Raw genomic sequence first — 21,761 nt, 5'->3', positions numbered from 1 at the left:
TTCTTCACTTCTTAACCAAGCACCACCTCTTACAGAATCAAGAGTGGTCTTTTTCTATTGCTCTCAGAATATATAACTCATACAGATCAAGAATGTTATTTCATAATCAAAACCCCATGACGAATCAAAAATTATTTCTTGACATGTGCGAACGGAAGGACAGAAAACAATAATGCATTATTTACAGGTTTTAATCTAAACTTCAAAAGAAAGAAATGAATTGGAAAATTCAGAAGGATAATCCATACCTCCGGTTGACCCAGGGCAACAAATAAAGCTCGAATTTCCTTGAGTATTAAAACGGACAGTTTGCGTGTGGCCACCTGGAAACTGCAGAGTAAAACCAGAGCAAAGCCTTCCACGGCGTGAAGAACACTGCAGTGGGGACCTCGCTCCGACTGAATTCTGTGGCTGGAGCCATTTGGAATTAGCTGTCATGTAATGAGAACACATTGTATATTCAGAAAAATAACAATCGAGGAAGAAGAAAGTACTCACATGCGCATCTTTCGGCACATGTGACCTTGAAATATTAAAATAAATTACAGTGGCTTCTAATCAGACAGGAGTATAAATTCATTATTATTCATGACAGCACAGATCTCTCTTTTCTTTAGATCAATTGTTACTTTGAAATACCATCAACCATCTGTTACCTCTGATAAGAAATAACTTTCAAAGGCAATTAATATTAATAAGAACAAAACTGGTTCTATTCATATACTGTTGGCAATTATACCATAAATTCAGTCAAAGTGGACTAATTTGTTTTTAGCCAGATTCCCTATGGACTTTTGGAGACCGTTCAATTGCATTTTCAAACATTTACTTCCTAATCACACTTATTTACTTGCATTTGTGTTAGATTCTAATCTAGGTTTCTGCGTGCTTATGAGATGGGTTCTCAAAGTTTCCGAACCACGACCAAGTGGGTCTGAAACAAAAGCAAGCCAGACAACAGGGCAGATTCCACATCCATTTCAGGTTTTCCCTTTGACGAGCACATGCAATCCTTGTTTCTCTCCCTCCCGTGTGTACAACACACAAGGAAAGAGGAATGACCTAGGATCTGGATCCTGGCTCTTCCCTCAGCGCTGTTGTGCTTCCCTGAGGCTCCGCCTTCCCCAGACTCGCAGCTGTGTTCTTCCCTCACCAGGCCCTCTCTCTGCTCATTCGATGCCAAGTCACCACTGCCCCTGCTCTCCTGACAACACTTCTCCTCAACCTGCTCTTGATAACGTTGTCATTAATTTTTGCCATTTAGGACTGATTTGTGAAAGAATAAAGAGACCACAAGGTTGCATTTTCTTCTCTGTGGATATGGGGCAGGCTAGGAAAAACAAAACAAAACTAGTGGGCAGCTAACTTTCATATATGCATATCCATGCTGGCTCAGTAGCCATGTCTATAGCCGTTTGCTCTTACAGATGTATAATCATAATTCTTGGAAAAGAGCGATTTCTACTCCCTTAATGGTTTTGTGAATGTTAACAACTCTAACCTGATAACGTATCAGCCCTGAGTTTCCCGGTCACAGTTTACACGGATGGAAAAATTAAGGGCCACCACAGGGCAGAAAGTTCCTAGGTGGCTGGAAGAAAGAACGCCGAAGTTTCTCCGAGCTGTGACGCGTTTACATGTGTACTGTATTAGGGAATATAAAGTGGTGGGAGGAGTGTGAAGATTACCTCTGAATTTCTGATCTTGCCGGCTTGTTCGTAGACTTTTCCTTGAGTTTGTGTGACCAGTTTCCACTGCGTGAGCAGCTGGAGCAGTAACTTCAGGGACGAATCAAGGAGCGTGTGGTGCATGTCATTTACTTCCCGGAGTAGGAAGTTGGTAAAGCCAAACAGTACATCTTCTCTCCAGTCTGAGAAGTCAACAAGTAAACCCTGAAGAGAGTTTTGTGCAATGTGTCGCAGTTCATCGTCCATATGAATAGACAGCCTGCAAAATGAGTCAAAAAAAATAAAGGGATTTAGATTATTAACTTTTCTTCTAGATCTGTGATTGAACAAATACAGGCCTCTGTTTTTCCTTGTGTCTCAAAAATGGGTCCCCCCCAGGGCCCCTGGGTGGCTCAGTCGGTTAAGCATCCGACTTCAGCTCAGGTCATGATCTCACAGCTGATGGGTTCGAGCCCCACATCAGGCTCTGTGCTGACAGCTCGGAGCCTGGAGCCTGCTTTGGATTCTACATCTCCCTCCCTCTCTCTGCCCCTACCCCCTTCACACTCTGTCTCTCCGTCTCTTAAAAAATAAATAAACATTAAAAAAAAAATGGTTCACTCTTCCATATACTCTTCATTCGGCTCCCGTAATGTGGACACCTTATATGACCACGGTACCTTTATCAAAGCTAAGGAATAGGTGCAGTGCTATTAACTAAACTACAGATTTTATTCAGCTGTCACCAGTTTTCCACTAATGTCCTTTTTTTTCTGTTTCAGGATGAAATCTAAAATATTACATGGCATTTAGGTGTATCTGAATAACTTTTTAATACATTATTGTCTATAGAAGAAATTAGTATCAAACCCTGTCACTTTTAAGGATAAAACAACTGAGCACCAGAGAAGCTAAGGGACTCATCTGGAAGTTCAGTGAAAATGATCAACTAAGGGTGAGATCAATGGTCCACAATTTTGCCCCACCAAGGGAGATGCGGTAATGTCTGGAGACATTATTGACTGTCACAACTCAGAGAGTGCTACCAGAAGTTCTCTAGTAGTTAGAAGCTAGTGATCTGGCCAAACATGCATGGGCCAACTCCCTACAACAACGAATTATCTAGACCAAAATGCTGACAATGTCAAGGTTGAGAAAACCCAAGTCAACTGGAGAATGTCAGGGTATTGGTGGTTTAACCTAGAGTATCATAATGATACTGAATCTTGACATTGTATTAACCATGAGTTAATGTAATGTTGTATAGATTCTTCTATTCATTTATTTAAGACACAAATATTTTTGAGACTCTCCTGAGATGCAGGCGTAACAGCCCTTAGGATATCGAGGTCAGTATGGTTGTGCCAATTGGGTAGGGTGCTTGTAGGAGCCAGGGGTGAGATGGTGTTGGAGAGGAAGCAGAGACAGCTTGGCAAAGGGTCTGTGGGCCATGCAGGGAGGCAATACAGCAGGGAAGGGGTGAGGTGTGTGTGCTCTGGAATCAGAAAGCCTGGATCAGTGTCTTGCCTCTGTCAGTTACTAGCTATGTGACCTTGTGCTAGTTACTCAATCTCCCTAAGCCTCAGAGCCTCATTTGGAAAACAGGGACAATAACTATACTCGTATTTCATGAATTTGTTGTGAGGTTCATTACGATGACCCATGTATGGCATATGGCACCACAAGGAGGGTGTGGTAGGCACTCAGTAACTGTTAGCTATTATTATTAGGAAAAAAAAACCTGTATCTTGAAAGTTATAGGTGATATAACATGATTAGATTCACATCTGGAAAAAAACAATAGGCAGATATACGGAGGAGAAGGCTTAGAGAAGCAACCAGAGGCAGGACAGAGACCAGCTAGGAGGTCACTGCTGTGACTTAGGCAACAAGCGGTGGGGGCCTGACCCAAGGCAGAGGAGTGGTAAGGAAGGAAGACAGAGAGATCAAAGACACTGAGGGGATCATATTTCTAAGGACTCAGCAGCCTGGAGGCATTTAGTGTGGGAGAAGAAAATGGCTAAGTCACTGAGAGCGCCCCCAAATGATCGATATTCTCCTCAATGAAAGGGAGGAAACATTGGGACCCAGAGTGGTTAAGGAACTTCCTCAAAGTCCAGGATTCCAATCTAGCACATCTAACCCTTAATCCGGTTTTCTGCAAAAAAAACCAACTCTGGTACAGTTCTATATTTTTGAATAAACATGGTTTCAAAAATTCGATAAGCAAACACCTTTCATATTCTCTAAAGCATAAAGGACACTACTTGGTCCAAATTTGACAATATAAACCAAATTTGACCAATACAAATTGGTCTAATTTGACAAGCAAAAGCTTGTTAATGAGCAGATATATACCAAGTCAGGGAAAATGTATTTCCTGTTCCAAAAGCAAGTGACGTTCTACAAAGACGCTGGAAAGGAAGATCTAGCTATTTCTTCTGGTTAGACTTGCCCCACTCAGTCTACAGTTCTTAAGGAGGTCACAGTGACTGAAAGAAAACGAAGATGCCCTTACCCTGAGCTTCCAGTTGAGGACTGGCCAAACTTACAAACTTTGTAAAACAAAGAAAGAACTTACAAACTTTCTTTGTATTTTAATCAGCAGCTTATTAAGTGTAATCTGTAACACATAATATCTGAGTTAAAGCTGGGGTTAAGGGCCTGAGGCCCCCCTCATATGGGAAGAAACATTACTCTATAAGCACCCCTGAGTCATTCTGCAGCCCATGGTTTAAAAAAACATTAGTTTATAAAACAACAATTGAAGTCATCTTCCCTTCTTAAGTTCATGATTCTTATTTATTGTATTTACACTATCTATGGTCCTGAATGTTTGAAAGATTAAGCTTCTGCAAATGACAAGCCACCTTTAGGATGGGAAAAACAGGCACTCAGTAAACATTAACTGATGGTAACGTGCCAGTGCAGAGGACCTGGAGGCCCCACTTTCAGTGATCCAGAGGGGCTGAGCCGTGTGATCACGAGGGCATGGGCTGCTCCCACAGACCGTTATTGAATAAGTAAGGGTGTGGCTTAAAAGGGGAAAAATCAGAACCTGAGCAAGGCCACCTTCTTGGTTGGTCAGACCAGATAAATGACTTTTAATGGAAAACACTTTCATAAAGGTGAGCTCAGCTTCACATGGGGTCAGCTTAGTACTTTTGAATAACCTTGTTGTGTTAGAGGTACACGAATGAAAAGGGAGTGATTCCAAGTTCACAGACTATATCCAGAAGAAAAAGATCCATTAGGAGAAACAGCCCCTTCTAAACTATGACAGGAAAAACAAAAGGTTATTAGGAAAAGGTGAGGAACCTGCTGCCCTATAACGTCAAGGGCAGCAGAGGGAAAGATGGTTTTATTTATTATTTATTTTTTAAAAATGTTTATTTTTGAAAGAGAGTGCAAGAGGGGCAGAGAGAATGGGAGGGAGACAGAGGATCCAAAGCAGGCTCCACGCTGTCAGTGCACAGCCTGACGCAAGGCTTGGACTCAAAAACCATGAGCTCATGACCTGAGTCAAAGTCGGATGCTTAACCCACTGAGCCATCCAGGTGCCCTGGAAGGATGGTTTTAAAGCGATGCCCAGGAAACCATGGTTTCCAAAAGTAGGAATTTGCCGACAGGTGGGTGGTTAGCCTTTGTAATAATTGCCAGAAGTGGCTGGAATTTCCTCTCTGCAGGTGTTAAACAATGAACCTGCAACTATTTACGGTGCTCCGAATTGCATCTCAATGAAAAGAAATTAAAATTAAAGAAATAAGATTAAGTGGTTTATTGAGGCAATACATGCAATTGAGACAATAGTTCTCAGATACTCAAAACAACTAGCCACTATATAGTGGCATACTGTATAGTATGCACTATACAGACACATACTGAAAGGTGAATAAAAAAATGGTATATGATAAATATTTTTCAAGTACCACAGAAGATTGTGAAACTGTGTACACATTACCTCATCAATCTCCACAGGTTATAAGGAAACACTGCATAAAAAGTGTTTATCTGTCATTTTGCATCAAACCAATGACATGTGTCACTGCCATTCGGCTTTAGGAAAATTCTGTACATCGGGCAACGGATTTTACTCTTCTGAAGTCCAAATCTCTTTCTCTGAAAATAGGACTAAATATGTGCCCAGCTTTCCTTAACACAATGTGTCTGAAAATGCATTGTACATCATGGCATAATATTTTATGCAAATGCAAAAATGCCTAAAAATAATAACTCACATTTGCTGAGAGTTTACTGTGTTCTAGGCACTATGTGAAGTGATTTATATGCATTATTTGATTCTAACAACCTTATGACAAATTATTCGAAGGGAAAGGTAGACCATGAACAGCAACCCCTTAATGCATAAGCCATGCTGTGGGAAGTGACAGAGGAGAGAAGCCTGTATGCCATTGGGGAAAAGGTCCTTCCTGTGGTCAAGGGACAGAGCAGGAAACATCTGGGAGAACAGTTAAGAGAAAAATGATGCCCATGGCCAAGGACACAAGTAAGTTCCCCTGCTATGTGGAGAATCCCAGGGGTACCCAGACAGCTGGGAAGGGCAGTCTTTGTGAGCGCAGGAAGGAAATTCTCCCCAGGGATCTTATCATGATGTCAGGACAGCCAGCGTGGCTTCCATGGAGCCCAACTGGAAAGATTCTTCACACAGCCATTATAAGTGGGCTGAGGGATACACATAAAATCAGAAATGTAGTAGCTTGGGGAAAGGGGTTTGCCAGTTCATTCCATACACCATTGTCCTGCTAAACATACTATTGTTAGTCTGAAATTAGAGTGTCTGTGGTAATGTAGTCATTACCTGAAATGCTGGCAAGGGGCTCTGGGGACAGTCACGTGGGACATATCCTTGAAACTCCTTATTCAGGGAACTGAGCTTGGGCGGGTCAAGGGGCGAACAGGGAACTGGCAGGAATGTTGGTCTTATTTTGCTAGTTTTAAAGAAAAGCAAGTTTTTCTCCAGTACAACGTACCATGGATGCGACCACGAAGCATCTGAATTAAAAGGTCCCATACCTCTCTGACTAGACTGTATATTGTCTCAAGAGTCAACTCAGTCCCAATGCGATTGACGATGGGGGAATAAAGTAACTATAGACGTGAAACCCACATTTATTGCTATTGAATTTCTTCATTTTGTCCCTTGACCCTCTCTCAAGGAGGTCTGAAGGGGCTCATTTGCTCATAGGTTAACAGGACCCGGTGTGTAGGTCGAGCACTTCAAGTTATCCTTCCCTTGAGGAGAATAGCCTCCAGCTTCTTTTAAAGTTTATGAAAAAGGTCTCTTCACAGGCTTCCCATATAAGTCCAGTCATTTTCCTGATTTCTAAGACTTGAACTCTCAAGAATGTTTATTTGCTCTTTCCCCTCATAAAAACAGTACCCATTGCTTTGGGCTTTGTAAGAATGTACGTAATAATAAACACGACGCACCATAAATAGCACTGACATTCCAACCATGTCTAAGAGAATTCCCTTCTGGCATGCCTGGCACCATGGTCAGCAGAATTCAGGCGTCCCTGGATTCAGTGATCAGAGTGATTCCAGAGGTAAGAGTCCACCCCACAGAGTCACGGCAAAATAGATTCAGAGAGTGTATCTGAACGCTGCATGACATTTCAAAAACTTTGTATTCCAAAGGCCTTAGCGCGTGTAATCTTCAGCAATTAGAACTTCACTGACACCAGTGAACTTTCCTTCTGCTTCAGTCGAACTGAAAACTGCCTTTTCCCTGCTGACACATTTTCCCTTGGGTGCACCAAAGCGCTCGTCTATGACATTTAGCCTTCTCAACAGCCTTATGAGATAGGCGGTATTATTCCAGCTTCATCCAAGGCAAAAAGGCCGAGGGGTTACATAATTTGTCTAGATCACATGGTTAGTAAAATTGCAGAAGCAGGATTGCAAAATCCAGGGTTTTCCTGTGATTCCATTTCGTTCCCATTTTTTTGGTACTTCCTCCAAATCTCTCAGATGGTGGTCTCTTGTCTCTGGCTAACAGGCCATGACAAGCGGTCCTCTGTCCCCTGATTTCTCACTGCCACATCCAGCCCTTCCGCTCGGCAACCCCTCCTCTGTGTGAACACTTGACTCCTACTCACTCACGTCCTCCATTGCTGTCCCTGGCATACCGACCGGCTGCTCACATACCTTTCGGGGTAACCTTGGCACCTGGCGCCTGCTTCAGAGCTTTTCTTTACCCTCGGTCTTTGCCATCATCGTGGGATACTCAGATATTAACAGGATTTGAGTCTCTTATCCCTCAGCTTCCCTTATCCCCAAACCACCATGCTTATTATTCTTTGGGATTCTACCCTTTGTTCCTCCTTGGATCTTCTCACCCAGAACTGGAAGCCCCTCTTTGATCCAGGCTTATTTTTCCTTCCTTTCCACTGCTTCCCTGCTTCCAACGAATGTGCTCTTTGTTCACATTCTGGTTGTTAAGCTGCAGCAAAAGCCTAGGCTGTACCTTTTTTTTTAACGTTATAATCTTCCTAAAATAGGTCCTAAACACGGCATGGAAGAAAGAAGGGCACGTGGTGTGGAGGCTGCTGATTACAGGAAAGAAGAGGTTACGGGTAGCAGTGACCAAAGCCAGCTAGGAGGGTGGATGGCTTTGGCCAATGAGCACCAGGGCTTGCGACAGTGGTTTTCAAAGTAACAGATCTTCAGTTAGTCTCACAATCCAGCACCATCCTGTGTTAGTGGTGACTGGCAGAAGGAAAGGGGGTAGTTTTGTCTATGGTTGGAAGACAGTAGGCTACAAAAGATATTAACTGATGGCAAGGTGCGAACAATAGGAGTCCATATTGGCCCTCCAGAGGAGAGGGCGTGATGACCACAATAACCAGGAACATGGTGCTCTGGGGAGATACTCTGAAGCTGTGGGATAGCCACTGGTGGTCTGTAGTCATGTGGGATGAGGGCTTGGGTTACTTTACTTGATATTGATGAGAAGGGTGCTCTCCAAGGGCTAGTGAATGTGGGTAAATGGGGGTCATGCGTAATGCATCTTTAATTCAGTCAGTGTTAGTATTTGTTAAATTATTTTTCGTTAACTTTATTTATTTTTGAGAGACAGACAGTACAAGCGGGGGAGGAGCAGAGAGAGAGAGGGAGACACAGAATCTGAAGCAGGCTCCAGGCTCCGAGCTGTCCGCACAGAGCCTGACGCGGGGCCTGAACCCACACACTGCGAGATCATGACCTGAGCCAAAGTTGGACACCTACCCGACCGAGCCACCCAGGCGCCCCAGTCAGTGTTAGTGTTTGTTATCCTCCTCTGGGCTTTCCTCTGTGCCACCATTATCAGATTAACCAGACTAAACTAATATTTTTTATAATATTATTCTCGCTTAAAACTGCATTGGTCCAAATTCCTCAGCTAACAGTAAAGATTATCTAAAAATTTACCACTCCAGTCTTATTTCTATGCCTTTTAATCATTGACTTTTATATTCCTTTTTCTTTATTTTTTCAAGTCAAGGAGGACTTGTGTTCTTTCTCATCCCACTCCCTTCATGCACCCCATTCCTGATGATTTCACATTCTAAATTGCTTTTAAGTAACGTCACTTTTGATTTTTAATTTAAAGGCACATAACTGTCAACTAGGGCTTCAGATCAACATGTGGAAATTATGCTTATTTAAAGGTATCAACATAATTTCACTCAAAGCAAATTCACTTGAGGTTCTAGCTGGACTGAGCATTCTTATGGACAAATGTTGGGAGGGTGATAAATGTATGGTTTGGGGCAGATTTCTGAAGCACTAAAATTAGCTAAGCACTTTGGCTCCTGAGGGGTCTGTGGGCCTCAGACCGGGAATCAGACCCTGAATGAACTCTTCTCCAGGAAGACCCACCTCCCCATTCCCCAGGCCTACCTCTGTGCCTTTCTGTCATCACTCTCTTTATCATTCTGGGTTCTGTGTCAAGTTTCACCTTCTCCCAGAACTGATTTGCTGACTTCCTTAGTCCCCAGTAATCCCCCTGCCCACTGAACTCATGTGTCACACTTCAGGTGCTATTAATGTGCACAATTTCAGGCCTTGGATAGTTGGTTACCTTATGTACTTATGTATTTGCTTCTAATTTGGATGTGAAGCCCCTTGAATAGGAGGAAAAAAAGCAAAAAACATTTCTTTATTCCCCCTTGCCTATACATAGTACCCAGAATAATGCCTCATTTAGTAAAATCTGTCAATTTTTTAATAATCATTCTTTTTGCTGTTGTCGTTAAGAATCATGACAAAGGATTATAATCAATTGGATCGAATAAACCCACTGCAGCTCTCACTTACCTAGCAAGCAAGTCAATAAGTTCAAGTTTTGACATGCCATCAGGAAGGAGTCGAGGGATAGCAGCAACACAGGTCCTGAAAAGATCTATTTTTGGCTTTCTCTCACCCCTAGAATTTGAAAACAAGCATGGGTCAAAGGCTACAAAAAGTTAAAAAAAGAATCAATCCAATCTGTGAAAAAGGACTAGAATCCAGGCCTTCTGAATCACTGCCTGGTATTTACTGCACATGTTTCTCAAAAGTTTTTGACCTTTATAGCTTGGCCTGTTCTAAGGGAACTCAGAAAGATTTAAACGTTGGAGGTATATATCTAAAAGGACAAATGCCAATGTCAATAGCATTCTGCCATTGAGTCTGCCATTCAGTTGGGTTCCATGGGGTTTGGTCCCTGTGGACTGCATTTAAAACACTGAATTCGCTAACATGCCTAAATGCATCAGCGTGTAAAAAGCACACTGCACTCATTCCTGCATTCCGCATTTAAAAATGGGATTTTAGTGTGTACAAGGCGTAGTGCCTCTAACGAGCACAACATCTGGAAGCTTGTCTCTCTAGCAAGTTATATTTCTCTTCTGGAGTCCCCACTGTCATTTAAAAAAAATTAGCGCTTCTAAAAATAAGCCTTTCATAATGTCAGGTAAACTCCTGAATTCTATATGGTTGTGCATCCAATTCTGATTTGTAAAATTACACTGATGAGCCTGACCTCTATGGAGATTCCTTCCCTCTTTTTATTGTCTTGACAATATGAATGCTTAAAGATAACTAGTGTCTTCTATATTCTGCTGTAAAATCTGAAGGAACGCTACATTTTGTGAAAAATTATTTCCATTTTGAGTTGCTTAAATAGGTAACTGATTCTTAACCACATATTTTGCCAATAAACTTTATGAAAAAACTCAACCACCCATCAAATCCTTCAAAAAACCTAAGTGATGAAATATAACAACATACTTAAATTCTGATAATTCAGTCTTCTGAGAATAAATATAAAACTGTCATGAAATTAGTGCTATTGTAGGACACAGAGACAATGATGAAAGTGCAAAGTAGCATAAAGTCATTCTTTTTTGGAATATTAACTGCGGTCAGAACAGAAATGCAGCAGGCAGGATCCTCCCTGTCTATAATCAGACAGAAATTCTGCTCTGTGACATTACTTTTTTGCACGGCTTTGTTTAGGTCTGTGAAGAGTGAATACAAAACTGTTTATGTGGAAAATAAAACACAAATATGTTGACTTCACAAATGCTCTGCTTTTGCAGAAAGTTATAGGATTGTTTTCTCTCCTTTTCCATAGTCCTTTCTGCATAGTCCTCCTTGTACGAGGACTGGAGAAGGAGCCATTGCACAGTGGGTTTCAATCAACTGAAGGGAGGAGGAGTCTTCAAGTGCCATCCTCAATAACTGTACAGAGTTAGAGCTTAGTGATGGCTCCTGATCACTGGCAACACGGTGAGTTGTTTAAATAGCTCTTCTGGCTTGCTCACCAGATGTTTTCAACAGCTGGGATTATTTTCCTATCTGTTGGAAAACAGATGACCCTGCTGGCCTGAAGTATAAGGCAGATTCCACGAGGCCTCCAAGCTGATAAAAGAAGCCCAGATTAGAAACTCTAATGGGTACATGATTTCCTTCTCCTACTGCAGTCCTTGCTTTCTGGGCTTTTATAGGAAGCAAGTGAACTTCCCCCTCCCCCCATAACATAATTTTTATTAATGGGTATTATTATTGTCTTCTAGCATGTACCACAAAAGGGATGAGGAACGGGAATGGAGCAAATAGAATGCTTAATGTTCAAGTTCATATCCTAAGCAGAACGTGGCAAAGCGGAGGATTGCATATCAACCGCAATGATGGTTTCTGTTAGTGTGGTGTGGACCTTCCCTGTCTTGTCCTAAATGCTTATGTTTCCCTGGTGTTTCTCTTTGTCTTCTGGAAATGTGGCAATGAATTATTTCCTGCTCCAGGATCTGCCTCAAAATGTAGCATAGAAAGTATTCCCAGCCCTGTTTTGGGGTCTTATGATGACTGAATAGGCAAAGTAAAGAATCATCTTAGAAAAAGTTTAAGGTACTGGTTAAAATACAAACAAAATGTTTACAGTTACATTTAAACCTGTACCTTTTTATGGTTTTGAATATACCATTTTGGTCCTGACCCTATCTTAGGATCTCTTGATTATCAATACAGTTTTCCTTTACAAGTTTTTCTTTACCGTTTTTCAGGCAAACAACCATATGGCAGAAGTTTTAGAAACACGTCTTTTATCTTCTACATTATCAATTGAAAATTGCTTCAATATGTTAAAAAAGAATGTACTAATGACGTTAAAGGTTGACAATCTGTCCATTTATGAGGTTGGAACTGGAGCTAGAGACAATACATTTGAGGTTATTCATCTTGGTCAATTTTAATTTTTGCGATCATTTAGGGTGAAATCTAAAGCAACGTGATCATTTAAAACAAATGACTGGCAAGCTGCAGGATAATATGCATTGTATAATCCCATTTTGTACAACAAATACATATATGCATATATTTGTGTCGACGTAAGGAAAGTTCCTAAAGGAATCACGCTGAGTCAAGCAATGGTCGTAGATTTCAAGTGGAGCTCTGAGGAGGAGGTTTTAATTTTAACTTTAGATACTCCCAACTATGTATTTAGAATAATTCTGTATGTTTTACTTTGTCTTATCATGTATTGTTTTGTTTTGTCATACTTCATTTTTGAGGTGCCTGCCATTGCAATAAAAATACACACCCACAACATGAATTTCCCTGTATAGGTAACAGTTTTCCAACACACTGTGGTGTTTGGAACTGGAAATGCTGAGGAACAAAGGAAACTTTCCCGGTTATATTTTTGGAAATTTACGGCACAGGTGCCACGTATAATTTAATTCACAGTCCAACAACAAAGTCTGAACTTTCTTGAAGTGTGAAGTTATAGCCTAATCCTAGTTCCTGCCGTAACGAATCAAAGCAGCAAATACAAGTTGCATGAGTTTCTTCTGCAGAGCTCTAATTACAAAGCTGCATCTTAGATTTGGGCTGAGCACATTGGATTTCAAATGAAGAGTTACATTCACAACTATAAATTATTCTTCTAAGATTCAGTATTTCTATGACACAGTCGCATAGAGACTATTAGGCACATGGAACGCTCACGGTTCAGGAACAATCACTAGAAACAAGTGAATTTGAAATTTATAAAGATGGAATGTCTGTAAACTGGTGATGTCACTCTGGCACGCAGGCTGTGACAGAGCTAGCTTGGGAGCAACTTGTGGATCACTGAGAGTCTTGGCCTCCCGTTTCTAACTTACTGGCCTAAGGACACTCGAAATATAACTGAAATAGATCAATCTCAGGTTTGACCTTATTTTCAGCCTTAGTCAAATATCGTTAAGGTACGTTTTTACTATCCTTGGCACTTCTCAGAACTCTGATGCTAGGAAGAGCAGAACAAAATAGGGAATAAATGGGAAAAATCTCTGCTGGTACATTTTGGCTAATTAATCCTTCACTGAAAACTTAGTCCTCACTCTACTCACGTGATCATGTCTTCAGGTTCTTTGTTTAGCATCTGAACATTCGTTAGCATCATACACCTTCCCACTTCTTTATCGAGGTGCCTTAAAATGTTGTCCACAGCTTTTCGTACTTGGGAGTAATACAAGGACATTCCTGGAAAACGTGCATTATGGTTACATCTTTGACTAAATCCATCAAGGAATGAGATCCTAGTTTGTTTTTACTGAAGACCATCTATGGGTCAATGACTTCATTAAGCAGATTCCAATTCAATCTAATTTCTGTAGAATGCTTGGTATAGTGTCCTGAACTTGGTAGATGTTCACCGAATAATCACTTAAATTTAATAAATAGGAATTCTCATACTTCAAAGGGAAATGCTTTCCCGAAGAGTTAAAATAAAACGGAAATAGGTAGCTTTGCTTTAGAATTTTTATGTTTTTGGTTAGTACAAGAAAATTCACCATCATTACTGATGATGTGAATAAAGAATAATTGTTATTTGGGGTTGGGATTTTAATAAGTTTACTGTTCTCTGAAATATATGTATAGATTTTTTAGTAAAATAAACAAAAATGGCTTTACATCACAAATTTTAAAATGAAGTAAAACCTATTTTAGCTATCGTATTTTTACTGTTCTCATTAAATATAGTGTCAATGTTCTCCAGTGGAAGTCAAATATATGTAGCCTATGTGTATTTCATGTATGTATATGCATTTCATATATTTATGTATATAATACAAATGAAAAGCAAATTGCTTTGCATTTAAAATTTGTACTTTAATGAAATAATTACTAATGATTATTTTTTCATACATTAAATCTTTCTGAACTCATTTGAGCATTTCCTAATTAAAGATAAACATTTGAAGCAAAAAGTCTCCTCAAATTTCCCTCAGATCTTTGACAGAGGAATTATTTTAACAAAGTTTGTAGGTTTTAAATTCAAGTATTCAACAAGAAAGAAACAAATGCAAAAAATCACCTCTTTGGATTAAGATAGCTAAATTAAAAAGAAAATAGTCTCATGTAGGCTAAACCCACAATATGACCTGGCATGTGTGGGATGTGAAATGTTTAGAACAGGGATTTAACTAATGTTACTGAAAAAAAAAAAAAAAGAGGGAAAGGAAGTATAAAAATGAATGAACTAACAAATGAATATTTATATGGTTGCTTTTTAAACAGGATATCTACCAAAGGACACAGATGTCTCAGAAATTTACTGTAAAATGTAGATAAATCAATATTAGAAGTTTGAAAAGACCATAGATAAAAGTCTAACATTTAAATGGCAAAATGTTTACCAGGAAGTTCCAGAAAGTTTAAAGGGCAGTAAAACAAAGCACAGCATGAATCATTCAAAACAATTAATGTTGGAATGTTACAGCTACTTGTATAAAAATGTTTTAACAGTGTACCTCACTGAGGGTAAGTATCCATTGGTCATTAGAAGGGCTTACCAAGGCCCACCTCTAACACATCTCTGAGACCCACCTATCATTTTGGCTTCTTCTTCAGTTAGCGTTTTACTCAAATATGTTTTCTTCACTCTCAATGTGTTTCCTGAAGGGAGAACAGCTCCTGTCACCGGCATGGGGGGTTCACCGTCTTTCTGCTGCAAGCTGTCGGCTATTACTAAGAATGCCCGTAAACCAATGTTCATTCTCTGTAAGAGATAATGTGTTCATAATAAAAAGAAAAACCCAATGATTGTAGTGGAATTAAACCATCAGCCTTTGAGAGAAGTCAGCATGACTTGCCATCCAGATTAGTATGAGAAAGTAATTTAAAAGGCACAAGAATTTAGGCCAAACCTATGAACGTTAAATTGAGTTTCTGACACTATTTGTTGGCACAGCAGAGGAAGACAACCGGAAAGATTTTCACCCTATTTGGAGGGTACGTTTGAGAGGGTCATGCTCATCCTGTTTGGGGAATCCTGGTGAACCTCAAAGGGAAAGGCATTCATCCTCTGGAGCAGCTGCAACTAAGGGAAACTGAGGTAAACAAAGGGCTCATAGGTCTCCTGAGGGAGAGAGATGCCCTGTGTGTTAATTCACAAAGACTGAATGAAAACAAACAGGAGTTACAAATGTGAATCACAAAATAAAAATGGTCTGCTCTGAATTGCAGGTTGATGACTCTTGATTCAAAAAGACTGGCAAGTTTGAAAATAAATTTTAAAAGTTCAATGCCGCTGAACTTGTTACTGATAAAAAACACATGGGCTCATAAGAAGAAATGCCATTCGGGGCCAGATCTTTATCATTCTCAGGCTCAGGTAAGGCATAATAGTGGCTCTGAAAGATGACTGAGAGATAGTTGCTACCAGTAGCAATGTCTTGAAAGGTCAGAAAGTACTAAAACATCTGTACTTCCTTAACAGCCATGTGTGATGCATTTATACTCAAATTTTCATGAAGTAATACATGAATACACATTACATGAAGTAATGTTTCCAAAGCAGGCTACTACCTAACAGCAGAAAATAATAATTATTGCTACCAACAACGATACTCTAGTTATAATTTACTGAGCCCCTAAAATCTATCCGGAACTGCTCATTAGTTCTCATTTCAAAAACAGCCATGCAAGGAAAGTGTAATTATTCCTATTTTTCAGGTGAAGAAACAGAGGCCATACAAGAAGTAGGTGGGAAGCTATACCCAAGTCAAGTTTGCCCCAGTTGCCTATTCTGTGATATAAGATTATATCCTATAACAAAAAAACAATACAGACTTCTTTTCATTTTGAAACCATTCAAGCTTCAAGGGACACTGATATTTTAACCAGGATTTGGTGAACAATTTTCTGGCTCATTGGTGCTGATCCAATGTGTACTTTATGATTTTATAGCCTTCAATAATATGCTGTCTCCAGTTTCTAGAAGGAAACAGTATTAACTTTAAAAGATTTAACTGTGTATTAAAAGTCCATTCATTTCCTCATTCATTTTAGTAGTTCATGACATGTATTCTAGGCTTATGTATCTTTCTCAGGACATAGTAATGTTTTGGGTGAGGAAGTGGAATGTTCAATTCGGGAAATGCAATGCAAATAGAATAACTGTGGATTGCTGTCACTGGCCAAGTCTGTTATTTGCAAGTGGTATATCCAATTTATGAACTGCCCTGGCCAGTTCTCTGAGTTTTCCTTCCCTCTGGATAACACTGGGACATATATTTTCAATTTAGCTTCACAATTTCTTTTTGTATTCTATATAGTTTTGCATCGTACCTCTCCATTTTATTATTTGTCTACTCTTAGGAAACTATTTAACTCTTCTAAGTCCAAGTCTCAGCTTCCTTTCTATAAAATGAAGATAGTGATACCTAGTGATCACGCAGGGCTATGGTAAGGATTAATGCCTGAAAAGTTCCTGCTGGTAATTATATATTCTTAGGTTTGAATCTACACTTGATTTTTTTAAAGTCAGGTTTATAGAGACATAATTTGCACAGAGTAAAACATACACAGTTGCACAGTTCTTTGAGTTTTGAGAAACTTATACAGTCAGGTAACTGTCATCACATTCAAGATATAAAGTTATTTCCATCATCCCCAAAAGTTCCCTCGTGCCTCTTTAGAGTCAGTCCACTTTCCATCCCAGCCTCTGACAGTCATTGTCTAATTTCTGCCTTCTAGTATCTCACCTTTTCCAGAATGGAATGGAACAGTACATAGTCTTTTGTGTCTTGCTTCTTTCACATAGCATCAAGCTTTTGAGACGTTGTTGCAATAGAAGTCATTTGTTCCTTTGTTTGTTTTCATTGCTGAATAGTATTCCACTGCATTGATGATGCACACAACTTGTTCAGCCACTCACCAGCTGTTGAACATGAGTTGCTTTCCTGTTTTTAGTTATATCAATAAAGCTTATTCTAAAATGTATAGGGAAAGTATAAGGAATGAGGATAACCAACAGAATGCTGAAAAAGAAGAAAAAAATTGGAGGACTAGTATGTCCTCATTTAAAAATGTTTATTCTATGAATAAATATTCATAGAAACCTTTTTGGAACTTTTGGAGCTTTAATTTCTCTTGGATAAATACCTTGGAGTAGAAATGGCGGATCATACAGTAAGCGTATGTTTAAATTTAAAGGAAATTGCCGAACTGTTCTCTAAAATGGTGGTGCCTTTTTGTGTTCTCACCAAAGTAGTATCAAGTTCCAGGTGCTCAACATCCTTCTCAGCACGTCTCAGTGTGGTTTTAACTTGCATTTCCCTCATGACTAATGATGTTGAACATCTTTTCATAGGTTTATCGGTCATTTGTATGTCTTCTTTGGGGAAGAGGCTGTTCATTTTGCCCATTTAAAAAATGGAGTTCTTACTGTTGAGCTGTGAGAGTTCTTTATATCCTAGATACAAGTGCTTTATCGATATGTTATGCAAATAGTTTCTTCCCAGTCAGCTACTCTATGCTTTATTAACAGTCTCTCTTAAAGTGCAGACACATTTTATTATGATGATGTTTGATTTACCAATTTTTTTTTTTGTAATTCATGATTTTTATGTCCTAAGAAATTTTTGTCCACTCAAAGATTACAAAGATTTTATCGTATGTTTTCTTCTGGAAGATTTATAATGTTGGATTTTACACTTAGGTTTACGATACATTTTGACTTAATTTTTGCTTACTGTGCAAATTATGGGTTGAACTTCATTATTTTGCAAGTGGATGTCCAATTGTTCAGCACCATTCATTGAAAAGGCTACCCTTTATCCATGGAAATAACTTGAAAATGTTGTTGAAAATAAAGTGGCCATATATATGTGGGTCTATTTTTGGAGTCTCTTTTCTGTTCCATTAGTCTTTAAAATCACTTTTCTGCCAGTACTACGCTATTGTAGCTTTTCAGTATGTTTGGAAATCAGGACATACTAGTCCTCCAATTTTTCTTCTTCTTTTTCAGCATTATGTTGGTTATTCTAATTACTTATACTTTCCATATAAATTTTAGAATAAGTTTATTGATTTCTATACAAAATGCTATAAGGATTTTAACTGGGATTATTAATGGGATTATCGTTTAACATATATAGATTAATTTGGGGACAACTGACCTTTTTATAGTCTTAAATCTTTCAGTCCACAAATAGTATTTCTCTCTGTTTATTTGGGTTGTCTATGATTTTCCTCAACATCTTTTACTTTTCAGTACACAAATCTTATACATAATTGTTAGCTTTAGTGCTAAGTGCTTTGTTTTCATTGCTGTCATAAATTGTTCAATTTCTTTTTTTTTTCTTTTTTTAATTTACATCCAAGTTAGTTAGGATATAGTACAATAATGATTTCAGGAGTAGATTCCTTACCCATTTAGCCCATCCCGTCTCCCACAACCCCTCCAGTAACTCTCTGTTTGTTCTCCATATTTAAGAGTCTCTTATGTTGTCCTCCTCCCTGTTTTTATATTATTTTTGCTTCCCTTCCCTTTTGTTCATCTGTTCTGTGTCTTAAAGTCCCCATATGAGTGAAGTCATATGATATTTTTCTTTCTCTGATGAATTTCACTTAGCATAATACCCTCTAGTTCCTCCACGTAGTTGCAAATGGCAAGATTTCATTCTTTTTGATTGCTGAGTAATACTCCATTGTATATATATACCACATCTTCTTTATCCATTCATCCATCGATGGACATTTGGGCTGTTTCCATACTTTGGATACTGTTGATAGTGCTGCTATAAACATTGGGGTGCATGTCCCCCTTCAAAACAGCATACCTGTATCCCTTGGATAAATACCTAGTAGTGTAATTGTTGGGTCACAGGGTAGTTCTATTTTTAGTTTTTTGAGGAACCTCCATACTGTTTTCCAGAGTGGCTGCACCAGCTCACATTCCCACCAACAATGCAAAAGAGATCCTCTTTCTCCGCATCCTCACCAACATCTGCTGTTGCCTGAGTTGTTAATGCTAGCCATTCTGACAGGTGTAAGGTGGTATCTCATTGTGGCTTTGATTTGTATTTCCCTGATGATGAGTGAAGCTGAGCATTTTTTCATGTGTCGGTTGGCCATCTGGATGTGTTCTTTGGAGAAGTGTCTATTCCTATCTTTTGCCCATTTCTTCACTGGATTATTTGTTTTCTGGGTGTTGAGTTTGTTAAGTCTTCATAGATTTTGGATACTAGCCCTTTATCTGATATGTCATTTGAAAATATCTTCTCCCATTCTGTTGGCTGCCTTTTAGTTTTGCTGATTGTTTCCTTCACTGTGCAGAAGCTTTTTATTTTGATGAGGTCCCAATAGTTCAGTTTTGCTTTTGTTTCCCTTGCCTCTGGAGACATGTTGAGTAAGAAGTTGCTGCGGCCAAGATCAAAGAGGTTTTTGCCTGCTTTCTCCTCGAGGATTTTGATGGCTTCCTGTCTTACGTTTAGGTCTTTCATCCATTTTGACTTTATTTTGCATATGGGGTAAGAAAGTGGTCCAGTTTCATTTTTCTGCATGTCGCTGTCCAGTTTTCCCAGCACCACTTGCTGAAGAGACTGTCCTTATTCCATTGGATATTCTTTCCTGCTTTGTCAAAGATTAGCTGGCCATACGTTTGTGGGTCCATTTCTGGGTTCTCTATTCTGTTCCATTGATCTGAGTGTCTGTTTTTGTGCCAGTACCATCGTGTCTTGATGATTACAGCTTTGTAATACAGCTTGAAGTCTGGGATTGTGATGCCTCCTGCTTTGGTTTTCTTTTTCAAGATTGCTTTGGCTATTCAGGGTCTTTTCTTGTTCCGTACAAATTTTAGGATTGTTTGTTCTAGCTCCGTGAAAAATGCTGGTGTTATTTTGATAGGGATTGCATTGACTATGTAGATTGCTTTGGGTAGTATCGACATTTTAACAATATTTGCTCTTTCGATCCAGGAGCATGGAATCTTTTTCCATTTTTTTTGTGTGTCTTTTTCAATTTCTTTCATTAGGTTTCTATAGTTTTCAGTGTATAGATTTTTCACCTCTTTGGTTAGATTTATTCCTAGGTATTTTATGGTTTTTGGTGCAATTGTAAATGGGATCGATTCCTTGATTTCTCTTTCTGTTGCTTCATAGTTGGGTGTATAGGAATGCAACCAATTTCTGTGCATTGATTTTATATCCTGCAACTTTTCTGAATCCATGGATCAGTTCTAGTAGTTTTTTGGTGGAATCTTTTGGGTTTTCCATATAGAGTATCATGTCATCTGTGAAGAGTGAAAGTTTGACCTCCTCCTGGCCGATTTGGATGCCTTTTATTTCTTTGTGTTGTCTGATTGCTGAGGCTAAGACTTCCAATACTATGTTGAATGACAGTGGTGAGAGTGGACATCCCTGTCTTGTTCCTGACCTGAGGGGGAAAGCTCTCAGTTTTTCCCCATTGAAGATATCAGCGTTTGGTCGTTCATATATGGCTTTTATGATCTTGAGGTATGATCCTTCTATCCCTACTTTCTTGAGGCTTTTTATCAAGAAAGGATGCTGTATTTTGTCAAATGCTTTTTCTGCATCTATTGAGAGGATCATGTGGTTCTTGTCCTTTCTTTCATTGATGTGATGAAGCACATTAATTGTTTTGTGGATATTGAACCAGGCTTACATCCCAGGTATAAATCCCACTTGGTCGTGGTGAATAATTTTTTAATGTATTGTTGGATCTGGTTGGCTAATAATCTTGTTGAGGATTTTTGCATCCATGTTCCTCAGGGAAATTGATCTATAGTTCTCCTTTTTAGTGGGGTCTCTGGTTTTGGAATCAAGGTCATGCTGGCTTCAAAGAAAGAGTTTGGAAGTTTTCCTTCCATTTCTATTTTTTGGAACAGCTTCAAGAGAATAGGTGTTAACTCTTCCTTAAGTGTTTGGTAGAATTCCCCTGGAAAGCCATCTGGCCTTCCACTCTTGTTTTTTGGAGATTTTTGATTACTAATTCGACTTCGTTACTGGTTATGGGTCTGTTCAAATTTTCCATGTCTTCTTGTTTCAGTTTTGGTAGTGTATATGTTTCTAGGAATTTGTCCATTTCTTCCAGATTGCCCATTTTATTGGCGTATAATTGCTCATAATATTCTCTTATTATTGTTTTTATTTCTACTGTGTTGGTTGTGATCTCTCCTCTTTCATTCTTGATTTTATTTATTTGGGTCCTTTCCTTTTTCCTTTTGTCAAACTGGCTAATGGTTTATCAATTTTGTTAATTCTTTCAAAGAACCAGCTTCTGGTTTCATTGATCTGTTCTACTGATATTTTTGGTTTCAAT

General features: G+C 39.1%; 1 protein-coding gene across 5 annotated transcripts in view; it reads right to left on the bottom strand.

Moving 5' to 3' along the window:
* Positions 1-21,761, bottom strand: part of FRY (FRY microtubule binding protein) — a 349,471-nt gene that overhangs the window by 117,278 nt on the left and 210,432 nt on the right. For all 5 annotated transcript variants that reach the window (XM_047852065.1, XM_047852039.1, XM_047852049.1 and 2 more), the window contains 5 exons: positions 15,024-15,195; positions 13,544-13,676; positions 9,987-10,094; positions 1,689-1,947; positions 249-431 (listed from right to left, as the gene is read on the bottom strand). In XM_047852065.1, the coding sequence (XP_047708021.1) occupies positions 249-431; positions 1,689-1,947; positions 9,987-10,094; positions 13,544-13,676; positions 15,024-15,195 (855 nt within the window). The remainder of the gene's footprint in view (positions 1-248; positions 432-1,688; positions 1,948-9,986; positions 10,095-13,543; positions 13,677-15,023; positions 15,196-21,761) is intronic.

This window comes from Prionailurus viverrinus, chromosome A1 (genome assembly GCF_022837055.1).
Source record: "Prionailurus viverrinus isolate Anna chromosome A1, UM_Priviv_1.0, whole genome shotgun sequence".
Taxonomy (NCBI): Eukaryota; Metazoa; Chordata; class Mammalia; order Carnivora; family Felidae; genus Prionailurus; species Prionailurus viverrinus.
The sequence above is the reverse complement of the archived record's forward strand: the minus strand, read 5'-3'. Positions and strand labels throughout refer to the sequence as shown.